At 45.0% G+C, this 12,303-nt stretch overlaps 1 protein-coding gene and 1 long non-coding RNA gene across 2 annotated transcripts in view; one reads left to right on the top strand and one right to left on the bottom strand.

Moving 5' to 3' along the window:
* Positions 1-34: 34 nt before the first annotated feature.
* On the top strand, positions 35-5,463 carry ATP5PD (ATP synthase peripheral stalk subunit d). Its single transcript, XM_045490909.1, has 6 exons — positions 35-164; positions 2,785-2,915; positions 3,191-3,287; positions 4,248-4,319; positions 5,055-5,117; positions 5,264-5,463. Exons 2-6 carry the CDS (start codon positions 2,794-2,796, stop codon positions 5,393-5,395), a joined length of 486 nt encoding a protein of 161 aa, XP_045346865.1. The 5' UTR covers positions 35-164; positions 2,785-2,793; the 3' UTR covers positions 5,396-5,463.
* A 4,919-nt stretch (positions 5,464-10,382) lies between these two features.
* The window catches only part of LOC123604594, a 4,676-nt gene continuing 2,755 nt past the window's right edge, over positions 10,383-12,303 (bottom strand). The window contains exon 2 of the long non-coding RNA XR_006715378.1: positions 10,383-11,487. This is a non-coding gene — a long non-coding RNA (uncharacterized LOC123604594). The remainder of the gene's footprint in view (positions 11,488-12,303) is intronic.

Raw genomic sequence — 12,303 nt, 5'->3', positions numbered from 1 at the left:
CCCGCCCTCGCGGGCGGGACTTCCGGAACCAGCCTCCATTTCTACGGGCTGACCTGCGAAGCAAGGCCCTCCCCTTTGGCGTTGGGATTGGCTCTGGGAAACTTTCCGGTGACCCATTTCCGTTCCTTGCTGCTGTGGACTGTGGGCCGCCGCGGTAGGTGAAGGTGAGTGGGGTTTGGGGCGTTGGGCCCGGCTCTGGCGGGCTGCCGTGCCTTGCCTCCTTCAGACCTTGCGCCGACCCTTGTCGCACCCCTGCCGAGGATGCCTGCCCTGCCGTTGTTCCGCTGCCAAAGTGTCCGGGTGTAACTGCAGCCGCCGCTCTGCGCCGCGCTCCTTTCCGCTCCCCTCCCCCTCGCGCGAGGTCGCTGGGGTCGACCTGCCACCTTTGACCGAGGTGCTTCCCCACACCTGATCTGGTTCGGTCCGCCCCCACCAAGGCCGACTTCGGCAGTTCGGTCTGGGGGCTGGGGAAATGTTACCCCGAGATCGTGTTAACTTGTTGAGGGACACTCAGTCTCTTCCTCTTGAGGGTCCTGGCATTCGAGCGTGTGGAGCGTTCAGAGCAAGACAAAAATCCCATCATTTATGAAGCCTACCTGCACTGGTGCTTGGAAAAGTCTCTGTCAAGGCGCTTACTTCTCTGGCGTCTTTTAAGAGTCACCTGCCCATCACCTCCACTTATCCTGAGAGGGAAAGAGAAACCAAGAGGCAGGTGTTGGAACAGTTTCTTTTTAAGATCCCGAGGAGGATTTCTTCCACCTTCCTTGTGATCCACCCCGTAGTTTGTAAAGACTTTTGACATTGTCTTTCTCCTCATGTCTGGCACTGATCTTAAATTTAGTTTTGACTATTTTCCCATTTTCTTAGTTAAGGAAAAAAAAATGGATGCAACTACTTTCTACCTTCTCTCACGTTCACACATATGGAATACCTGTGTTAAGGTTATTGCTAGAATCCACAGGGCATGTGCTAGTGCTGCGAGGATAATCAGACCTGAATTAGAAAGTGCAGGTATTACCAATCCGGTAGGGAGGGGGAGAGCCCCTTAAGCTTGTAGGAGACTGTAGGGCAAATTGGTGTGCACAATTTCACTTGGTCCTTTTTTTTTTTTTTTTTTTCAACGTTTATTTATTTTTGGGACAGAGAGAGACAGAGCATGAACGGGGGAGGGGCAGAGAGAGAGGGAGGCACAGAATCGGAAACAGGCTCCAGGCTCTGAGCCATCAGCCCAGAGCCCGACGCGGGGCTCGAACTCAGGGACCGCGAGATCGTGACCTGGCTGAAGTCGGACGCCTAACCGACTGCGCCACCCAGGCGCCCCGGTACTTTTTTTTTAACTTAAAAAAAAATTTTTTTTCCATTTATTGTTGAGAGACACAGAGAGACAGAGCACAAGTGGGGGAGGGGCAGAGAGAGAATGAGACACAGAATCCAAAGCAGGCTCCAGGCTCTGAGCTGTCAGCAGAGAACCCAACACACTCCACAAACGGGGCTCAAACTCCACAAACGGTGAGATCATGACCTGACCGAAAGCTGGAACCTCAATCGACTGAGCCACCCAGGCGCCTCTTAATTTTTTTAAATGTTTGTTTATTTATTTATTTATTTATTTATTTATTAAATTTTTTTTTCAACGTTTATTTATTTTTGGGACAGAAAGAGACAGAGCATGAACGGGGGAGGGGCAGAGAGAGAGGGAGACACAGAATCGGAAACAGGCTCCAGGCTCCGAGCCATCAGCCCAGAGCCCGATGCGGGGCTCGAACTCCCGGACTGCGAGATCGTGACCTGGGTGAAGTCGGACGCTCAACCGACTGCGCCACCCAGGCGCCCCAAATGTTTATTTATTTTTAAGACAGAGTGCAAGTTGGGGAGGGGCAGAGAGAGAATGAGGGAGACACAGAATGAGAAGCAGGCTCCAGGTTCTGAGCTGTCAGCACAGAGCCAGAAGCAGGGCTCAAACCCATGAGCTGTGAGATCGTGATCTGAGCTGAAGTAGGACGCTTAACCGACTGAGCCACCCAGGCGCCCCTCACTTGGTACTTTTAACAGCTTTCTGAGATAAGCAGGGCCGGTATTATCCCCATTTTTTCCGGCATAGGGTCTGCTGTATTTAAGCTTTGTTGAAACTTGGGTATGTATCAGGTTCTGTGCACTGGAGAATCAGTGAATAAAACACATTCATTCTGAGTGGAAATGTATTTAAATGATTAACTTTTGGGGCGCCTGGGTGGCTCAGTCGGTTAAGCGTCCAACTTCAGCTCAGGTCACGATCTCGCGGTCCGCGGGTTCGAGCCCCGCGTCGGGCTCTGGGCTGACGGCTCAGAGCCTGGAGCCTGCTTCCGATTCTGTGTCTCCCTCTCTCTCTGCCCCTCCCCCATTCATGCTGTGTCTCTCTCTGTCTCAAAAATAAATAAACGTTAAAAAAAATAAAAAAAAAAATGATTAACTTTTATGTAATGCATGAGTGTTACTTTAGCAATATTTCCGAAGATAAGAGCAAACACTAAAGAACTGGGCTTAAAAGGAGGAGTAGGAATTGGGGAATAGAGGGGGACAGTTTCAGGGGAAATAATGTAGTTATATGGCAGGTTGCATGCCTTGAATTTGAAAAGCTAAACTTGTTCCTTGTTTAGTAATCCTGATTCCTTCAGTTGATAAACATACTCACCAAGTGCTCAGAGGATGCTTCTCTATTTCTTACAGATTTGCATGTTTCTAAGGTGCCCTTTAGAGGATTTGCTCTAAGAGTCCTGTTTTGATCTGACCTGTTTTATTTTCCAGGATCTCAAGATGGCTGGGCGAAAACTTGCTCTAAAAGCCATTGACTGGGTAGCTTTTGGGGAGATCATACCCCGAAACCAGAAGGCCATTGCTAACTCCCTGAAATCCTGGAATGAGACTCTCACCTCCAGGTCAGTACCATTCTGAGAGGGACCCTCTTAACTTGCTCCAAATGTGGAAGCAAAACAGTGCTTTGGAATTAAATATGAATTTCTGATGCTCTTCTGGTGTAAAGAAATTCATACATTTTGCCAATGAAAGTAGTTTTTGGCATTCCTGGAATCTCTCTCCTAGAGAAAAGTGTGATAATAGCTCTAGGCCATAGGAATAAGGAACAGGGAAAGTACTGTGTGGATTTTCTGTTGCTCATAGAAGAATCTTAACTTTTTTTCTTCCATGTGAGCAGGTTGGCAACTCTCCCTGAGAATCCACCTGCTATCGACTGGGCTTACTACAGGGCCAATGTGGCGAAGGCTGGCTTGGTAGATGACTTTGAGAAGAAGGTGAGACTTCAGGCAGCTAAAGCACTGGTCTTGTAATGTGGCTTGTGGGTATGGAGCAGAACAGTAGGTAATTACCTGTGCAGGATGACAGTGTGGAAAGAAGGGTGCTGTTAACAGGTCCCATATTAAGGAAATACAATTTTAATGTTGGGGTAAAAAATAAAACAGGTCCAAAAGGAACCTCAGGAAAAATGGGTGTGGCCAAAGGTCTTGAGGTGGTAGTTTTATATGGTAAACGTGGAGAATTCAGGGTCTATTTATTTGGCAGATTTCTTATCCAAAGAAACAGCCCATACAGCCTTAATCAGGGAGCCAGAGGGCTGTGAAGTTAAATGTTTCCATCCCAACTCTTCCGGAATTATTTTTTAGCCCCTCACCTGTCTCCCTAACACCTTTTCTACCCTTTTTTTCCCCTTTTCCTGCTCCTTTTTACTGTGTCTTGTGGCTTAATTTCTCACCTCCGTATCTCCATTTCTGGTGTTTACATGTTAAACCTCAGTATCTGGAATTTAGTTGTTTACCCATTTGACAGATGCTTTCCAAAGGCCTACCCTGTGCCAGGTGCAGTGCTCCGTGCTGGGGCTATAGGACTCGGCAGTCTTCTAAGGAGACCATCTCCATCCCCATTATGCAAACGTTCTTCTGCCAGTCAGTCCAGAAAGAGAAATCAGAGTTTCTTCAGACCACAAGGTTCTAGGAGGCCATTTTTGAGGTCATCAAATCCAACCATCCTTTTCAGATGATGACACTGAAGCTCATTGTAATAAAGAATTGTCCAGTTAGCGACAGGACTGAGAACCTTGAGCTCCTGTTTTCAGGCTAATCTTTCTACTACAACACTCTAGATGCATACTGGTTTCCTCTTGGAATGGAGAATGTTTTTATCTATAAGGATCGGTGGTTTTGAGCCCTTTCTTGGACTCCCGGGTATATTAATAACAACTGTCCCTGTGTTTGTAGTTTAATGCCCTGAAGGTTCCTGTGCCAGAGGATAAATATACTGTCCAGGTGGATGCTGAAGAAAGAGAAGATGTAAGTAGTTGAGACTCTGATTTTAAGATTTTCCTAATTCCTGATGGCTCCGTATTTCTTAGAAGTTAGGTGAAGTAGAGTGAGCTCTAGAAAATGCAAGTAATCTATGGCAATAGTGCTTCAGTAGTTGCCTGGGAATGGGAGGGAGGGGGCTGATAAATTTGTTCCCTGTCTCGATTGTGTTGCTGGTTTCGTAGGTGGATACATAGGTCACAAGTTACCAACTGGCATTCTTTAAGTATGTGCATTTTATTGTATGTCAGTCATACCTCAACTAAGCTGTTAAAAACAATTACGGAGTTAGAATTAGGTAGAGAAATTATCCAAGGTAGTAGTCAAATACCTATTTGCTTGAAAGTATGAAAGCCAAATGTGGGAACACCGGTGGCTCCACCAAAGAGAAGTCTGGCTAGTGATCAGACGGCTTGTCCTGACTGTACAGTAAGCAGCCCCTGTGAAATACTGGCATTTTGTAGGTTGTCTAGGTGAGCAAATTGTTGACAACCCTGGTCCTGCTATTATAAGCTGGCTCTCCTGTATGGGCTTCTTTGTGCATTTAGGAAAAGCTGTAGTTTGCTTCCCAAAGCATGCTCCCCTCAGGAGTCGGCACGTGCAGGAGTCTGCACAGAATGGGAAAGCAAGAGGGGTGGGCTCTGGGACTTTTCTGTCTTGGGAGCCTCAGAGTCAGGACAGTACAACTTGGTTTCAAAACAGAATGTCTCCCTTCTCTTTAAGGTGAAAAGTTGTGCTGAGTTTTTGTCTCTCTCAAAGGCCAGGATTGTGGAATATGAAAAAGAGGTAAGTGACCCTTGGCTGTTGTCTGTAATAGGTCCTCTCTCTCTCTCACGGCCACAGTCCTTTCACCCAGTGGCAGTAACCTACCTTGGATTCGTTTCTGTATCTCTGTGGCCCTCTTTACCTTCACCCAATTGCCCTCTTTCCAGCTGGAGAAGATGAAGAATATAATTCCATTTGATCAGATGACCATTGAGGACCTGAATGAAGTCTTCCCAGAAACCAAATTAGACAAAAAGAAGTATCCCTACTGGCCTCACAAGCCAATCGAAAATTTATAAACTTGAGTTGGGAGAAAGCTCTGGCCCTTGTATTATAAATTCTGGACATTAAAAATAATGATACGGTGCTGTGTGTCTGTTCCTTTGCAGCGGAGATAATTATAACTCTGAGGTGCCCTCACTGGAAGTGGTCTTTTTATTAAAATGGAAAGGTGAGCCTACAGGTTTGTGCTGGTCCAGTTATCTCATGGTTAGGATATGTAGGAGCCAGTTAGCCTCCAGAGCTGCTGAAATCTTAACAAATAACAATAGGAAAAAAAAGAAAAACAAAAAAACCCACAAAAAACAAATAACAGTAGGGCTGATGACCGTGTATTTCACTGGAATGTAATAAGGAAGAAACATCTACTGATCCCTTGAACTTCCTCTTTGATTTCAAACCACTGGTTCCTAAGCAGTGCTCCCTTCTACTTGTCCCTAAGTCAGTCACAAGGACAGATGGTCCACATTGCAGATATAACAGGGTGAGTAGCAAGCAGGGATCTCCTCTGTTTCAGCTCTTCACCATAAATGTGGGATAAAAGGAAATTTTGTTGCAAAGTTAAAATGTAGTACAGCTTTGTGCTTGAACATAGAAAATTATTTTAATTCTGTCATTTCATTAAAAAAATTCCTACTATTGATCCTAGTTAGCAGGACTTCTGAGCAGTGCCAAGAAATACATGTGGCTTAAATTTATTTTATTTTTTTATTTTTGAAGGAGAGGGAGACAGAGTGTGAGCAGGGGAGGAACAGAAAGAGAGGGAGACATAGAATCTGAAGCAGGCTCCAGGCTCTGAGCTGTCAGCACAGCCCAATGCGGGGCTCAAACTCATGAACCACGAGACCATGACCTGAGCTGAAGTCGGACACTTAACTGACTGAACCACCCAGGTGCCCCAGGTGGTTTAAGGTGAGGTGCAGGGGCACCTGGGTGGCTCGTGATCTCACGGTCTGTGAGTTTGAGCCCCGCATCGGGCTCTGTGCTGACAGCTCAGAGCCTGGAGCCTGCTTCGGATTCTGTGTCTCCCTCTCTCTCTGCCCCTCCCCCGTTCATGCTCTGTCTCTCTGTCTCAAAAATAAATAAACATTAAAAAAAAATTTTTTTTTTTTTTAAAGTAAGGTGAGGTGCAGGTGTCTGGCTAGCTTAGCCATCAGAGCATGTGACTCTTGATCTCAGGGTCCTGACTTTGAGCCCCACGTTGGGTGTAGAGATTACTTTAAAAAAGAAAGAAAGAAAGGAAGAAAGAAAGAAAGGAAGGAAGGAAGGAAGGAAGGAAGGAAGGGAAAAGAAAAGAAAAGAAAAAAGAAAAGAAAGGGGCACCTGGCTGCCTTGGCTGGTTAGGCATCCCGCTTCAGTTCAGGTCATGATCTCACAGTTCGTGGGTTCAAGCCCTATGTTGGGTTCTGTGCTGATAGCTCAGAGCCTGAAGCCTCCTCCTGATTCTGTCTTTCTCTGCCCCTCCCCCACTTGCAGTGTGCTTCTCTCTCCCTCTCAAAATTAAATAAACATTTTAAAAAATTAAGAAAAAAAAATAAAGTAACGTGAGGTGGTAGAAAGCTTTCTATTACCCTTGAAGTCAGAGGACCTCGTATGCCTGCCACTTTATTCTTTTGACTGTTTTTTTTTTTTTTTTTTTTTTTTCAACGTTTTATTTTATTTTTGGGACAGAGAGAGACAGAGCATGAACGGGGGAGGGGCAGAGAGAGAGGGAGACACAGAATCGGAAACAGGCTCCAGGCTCTGAGCCATCAGCCCAGAGCCCGACGCGGGGCTCGAACTCACGGACCGCGAGATCGTGACCTGGCTGAAGTCGGACGCTTAACCGACTGCGCCACCCAGGCGCCCCTCTTTTGACTGTTTTAATTGCTGGTTTTCGACTACTTATTCCCTATCTTAAGACTTGCCTCTTCTCATTCACAAACATCAGGATTATAATGAGAATTCAATGTGAAGTTTCTAGGGAAGCAGCTGTTCTGAGCAGAGGCATCTGACTGGATGAGGCTTAAGCCCTGTAGGAAAAACCTGGAAGAGGAAGGGTAGCCCGCACAGACCAACAGTTTTGTGACATTGCTACCAAAGACTGCAGACGGGCTGTACTGGAGAAATGGCAGCGATGGCTGGTAGCGCTTAGAAGGTGACGTGGTCCTAAAGGACATAAACAGGAGAGCCTAGGCACCATCACCCCCGATCGTAGGGGCAGGCACTATGCTGAAGGTAGAAGGTTAAGGGGCAAGGTGTGTTCCACTTAAGAGCTGCTCTAGTTGTGACGGTCTGTGATGTAGCTGTGCCAGAGGCCTTTCATGCACCAAACAGAAATTAGTACCACACGCTTTCCACTGTGAATCCTTCACTCAACTGGCGCTGAGTCATCCCATTGAATATCGAAGAATTCAGACGAGTGAAAACACGGGGGATCTGAGAAAAAAGCCGTTCAGTTTGCTTTTGGACTGCGGTTAGAACTCCCCTTCAAGGAATCTCGATGCCCACTCAGGAAGTTTTGTAACAGGGGTCCCTAGCATTGGAGGGAGACCCTTTGTAAGACTTACTGGAAGAGACACAAGTGAACCACTGAGAACATGCTCTCCTTCCAAGGCACTTGCATAGTATTGGGGCACTTCTAAATTGTATACCCTCCTGGGTGGTTTGCAGTTTTTGCATTGAGTGGACATTGATTTTACAGAAAAATTAGTCACTAGGGGCGCACCTGGCTGGCTCAGTTTGTGGACTGTGCAACTCTTGATCTTGGGTTGTGAGTTCAAGCCCCACACTGGGTGTAGAGATAACTTAAAATCTTAAAAAAAAAATCACTAGTAAAATAGGATTATATCTTTCAAATCAATAGAAAAAAGAGCAAGAGTTAAAGATAGAAATCAGCAAAAACAGTTGCATCAGGGTGGCTCAGTCTGTTAAGCGTCCCAACTCTTGATTTCGGCTCAGGTCATGAACTATGATCTCATGAACCAGGAGATGGTGCCCTGGCTCTGTGCTGAGAGCAAGGAGCCTGCTTCAGATTCTCTGTCTCTCTCTCTCTCTCTCTGCACCTCCCCCATTCATGTGCATGCTCACTCTCTCTAAAATATTTTACATTAAGAAAAATTAAAAGTATAAATACAGAATCAAACATACTTAGGATAATTATGAGTCAGTAAACACCCCTATTAGGAGGCAAATTTTCACACCGGGTCAACCCAAAATCCAACCACAAGCTGTCCATCCTTAAAAAAAAAAAAAAAAAAAAAAAAAAGTATCAAGATTCCAAGTCATTATTTAAAAACTGGCATCCTGGGGGTCCCTGGGTGGCTCAGTCAAGCATCTGACATTGGCTCAGGTCATGATCTCACAGTTTGTGAGTTCAAGCCCCACATCAGGCTGGCTGCTGTCAGCACAGAGCCTGCTTCGGATCCTCTGTCCCCACCCCCCACCCCCCCGCCCCTCCCGTGCTCCTGCACTCTCTCTCTCAAAAATAAACATTAAAAAACAAACAAACAAAAAAAACCCGGCACTGAAGGGGAAAAAATTAAGCATTTATCCTACCTTTTTAAACAACTGTATTTGGGATAAACTAATAGACAATGAGAGAAAGTTTTTTACAACGTATTTCAGCTAATAAATGGAAAAGAATATTAGAAAAGTGACTATTCTGTAATCCATAATGAAATAGTTAATTCAGGCAAAGCTCATCAGTGGATGAAACCATTACATGAAAAGTTGAGGAACTTGACCATGATCAGGCTGTCACCTCTTGATGCCAAGGCTATCTTCTGTACCTTCTGATCTGTATTAAATACATAGCACTATTTGAAAGTTCTTTTTCCCCCCAAACGTTGAACCTGAATTTAATTGAGGCATTGAAACTAACTTCCAATTGAGAAGAAATATCTGGTGCAATCCCAAGCAGGCTCTGCACCGTCAGTGCAGAGCCCAACAGGAGGCTTGATCCCACGAACCGAACCAACTGAACTGTGAGATTGTGACCTAAGCCAAAATCAAGAGTCAGATGCTCAACCAACTGAACCACCCAGGTGCACCAAGAGGAAATATCTAGGATAGAAGAACAAGTTAAATGACACCATGAAGAAGTAAAGATAAACCTAAAATATGAGACATTTGACCTTTGCTTTTCAACAAGTCAGTGGGTAAGGTAAGGACAGCTTACCCAACATCCAAACGTGGTGTATAACCTTATTTGGATCCTGATTTGCACCAATCAAGAGATGAATATTGAAATATGTGAATGTCTACTGTGGTGAAATGTTACGATGTCTGGGATTACTTTAAAATACTTAAGGGGCTCCTGGGTGGCTCAGTCGGTTAAGCATCTGGCTCGGTTCCGGCTTGGGTCATGATCTCAGGGTTCGTGGGTTTGAGCCCCAAGTCGGGCTCTGGTGCTGGCAGTGGGAAGCCTGCTTGGGATTCTCTCTCTCCCTCTGCCCCTCCCCCGATCATGTGTGTGCTCGCGCTCTCTCTCAAAATAAATAAAAGAGAGAAAAGGGGCTCCTGGCTGGCTTAGGTTGGTAGAGCACCCAACTCTTCATTTCAGGGTTGTAAGTTCAAGCCCCATGTTGGGTGTAGAGATTTTTAACACCAACAAAACCCCAACACTTTAGGGGGAAAAAGGGATTAATGGAGCAAATGTGAAAACATCCTAATGGCTGATAACTCTAGGGTGGTTCATGCACTATTCTCTGGTTTTGTGTATGTTTGAAAATTTTCATAATACACATTTTTAAAGGATGGGCAAGAATGTAGACTTATATTACCATCTAGCAAGGTAGAATTCAAGACAAAAACATGAAATGTGTCAAATGTAATTATTAAAGGGAACAGTAGACATGAAAAATGATTGGAACCTTGATGTGCTGAAAAAAAATATGAAGCATCAAAATATATAAAGCAAGAAGAGTTTTAAAAATTGCTGGACACATAACATTTGTATAACGTTTGTAAGGATTTTAACACACCTATTTTTGGCATTTGCAAAACAAAGACTATAGCAGACTAATAAAAAGGGTCACTTAATAGCTTATATACTAAATTCTATGTCATACAAACAAAATAACTGGAAACTGATAATGTTAGACAAGAAAGAAAGCTTCAAATTAAAAAAAAAAGAAACAACTGATCCCAGAGCAAATGTTACATAAAATCAACAATTAATTGCCAAAGTATAAGTTATAATAACAAAACAAGACAAAAATGCAGGCACTTGGAAAGTAACTCCTCGTTTTCATGAATTCCAATGAAAAACCAAGTGATTACAGAGTGTTGGAAGATAAAAATAATGCAAACATTTCATAGAAATGTTCAATCCTAGAGGATTAGAAAGATCTAGAGGATTCTAGAAGATTCTTTGTTGAGTGCTAGCATTATACCTTAGTCATATCTATATTCCCCAGGGCTTAGCACTGTGCTTGGCATTCAGAAGAATCTTCCTATGAATTCATAATGAAGGAAGGAAAAGAAAAGATGAAATTTGAGCTTTCAGGGATTCACATCTAGCTGAGAGAATATCCTATCACATATAAACCTTGAATAATGGGGCAAAGTAGTCTGTTAGTAAATGGTGACAATCAAGACTTATAGAGCACATATTGTGCTCCAGGCATCTTTCTACTCACTTTACATGAATATCATCTCATTTACTCCCCACAACAACCCTGTGAGATGGACAGTGTATCAGCCAAGACATTAAAGAAATCCCCTGAAGGTGACAGGATTGCCAATGATGCCCTTGCTGTCCCCGAAGTACCCGGAGGCCTTCTCTGAGTACTCAACCAAGTGTTCCCCATCACCCCTTTTATTTTGAAACCATCCTATTCATCAGTTTACTTGTTTACTGCCTTCTCTCTCACTGGAATGGAAGCTCCATGGAGTCAGGGTCCTGAGGATGGTTTTAGAAGTGAAGCCTGAAACCGAGCGAAAAAGCAGTGGCTCCAGCGGTACAGTCTAGGGCCATGATGTTGCAGCCACGTGGAAGGGCCTGGGAGCCAGAGATAGCTTAAAAGTAACATCCACGGAGTGCTTGGCTGCCTCAGTCTGTAGAGGGTGCAACTCTTGATCTCGGAGTTGTGAGTTCGAGCCCCACGTTGGGTGTACAGATTACTTAAATCTCAAACAAACAAACAAACAAAAAAACATCCTGAAAACTTGGTGACTGGTTTGGAGTAGAGAGGGCATGAAGAATTCTGGATGATCCTGGAGAAAGGAGAGGAAGATTCTGTACTTCTGGAAATTTGTTGTTTCTTTTGGAAAAGTACAAGGAACGGTGGTTGTTAAACTTTTTGGGGTAAAGAGTTAGGAAAATCTCATGAACACTACAGCCGCCCCCCACGGGTAGACATGGTATCCTCCAAGTGCACATAATGTGAGAGTCAACCTGGAAAGACCAACCCCTGCCCTGTGTGCTCCAAAGTAAAAAAAAAGACAAAAGACAAAATCTGGCCAATAATAGGTTTTTTTTTTTAATTAAGCATTTTACTAAAGGATCATATACATAGGAAAGTGCGGAGATCATAAACGTACCTCTCTCCGCCAGCCCCTTTTCAAGCACTCCAGTGCCACCTTTTTCCTGAGGGCCTGGGCTGATAGCAGAGGCTGCACTGTCGTCGCCTTGTGCACTGCGCGTGCACGCTTGTGCTTCCGCGCACCCCTCCTCGTCCCAGCCCGGGCAGTGGGCAGGTGTGCCGTTTCAACAGCGTTGAGGGCGCGGGAATGGGCAGCACCCCCACCCTGCAAGCCCCCACCCCCCGGCTCCGGCGGGAGGTTTGAGGGCCAGGGGGCTGCCTTTTGCGCTGCTTGTAACTTTCCTGTGACGGACTCACACGCACGTGGATCTGTAGCCTGCGCAGCACTTTCACGAGGTGTATATGGATACCAACCGCGGCAACAAGGAAGTGGGCTGTGTTCGCTCTCACATGGATTTATC

Source organism: Leopardus geoffroyi, chromosome E1 (genome assembly GCF_018350155.1).
Source record: "Leopardus geoffroyi isolate Oge1 chromosome E1, O.geoffroyi_Oge1_pat1.0, whole genome shotgun sequence".
Classification (NCBI taxonomy): Eukaryota; Metazoa; Chordata; class Mammalia; order Carnivora; family Felidae; genus Leopardus; species Leopardus geoffroyi.
This window is presented reverse-complemented; position numbering and strand designations above follow the sequence as displayed.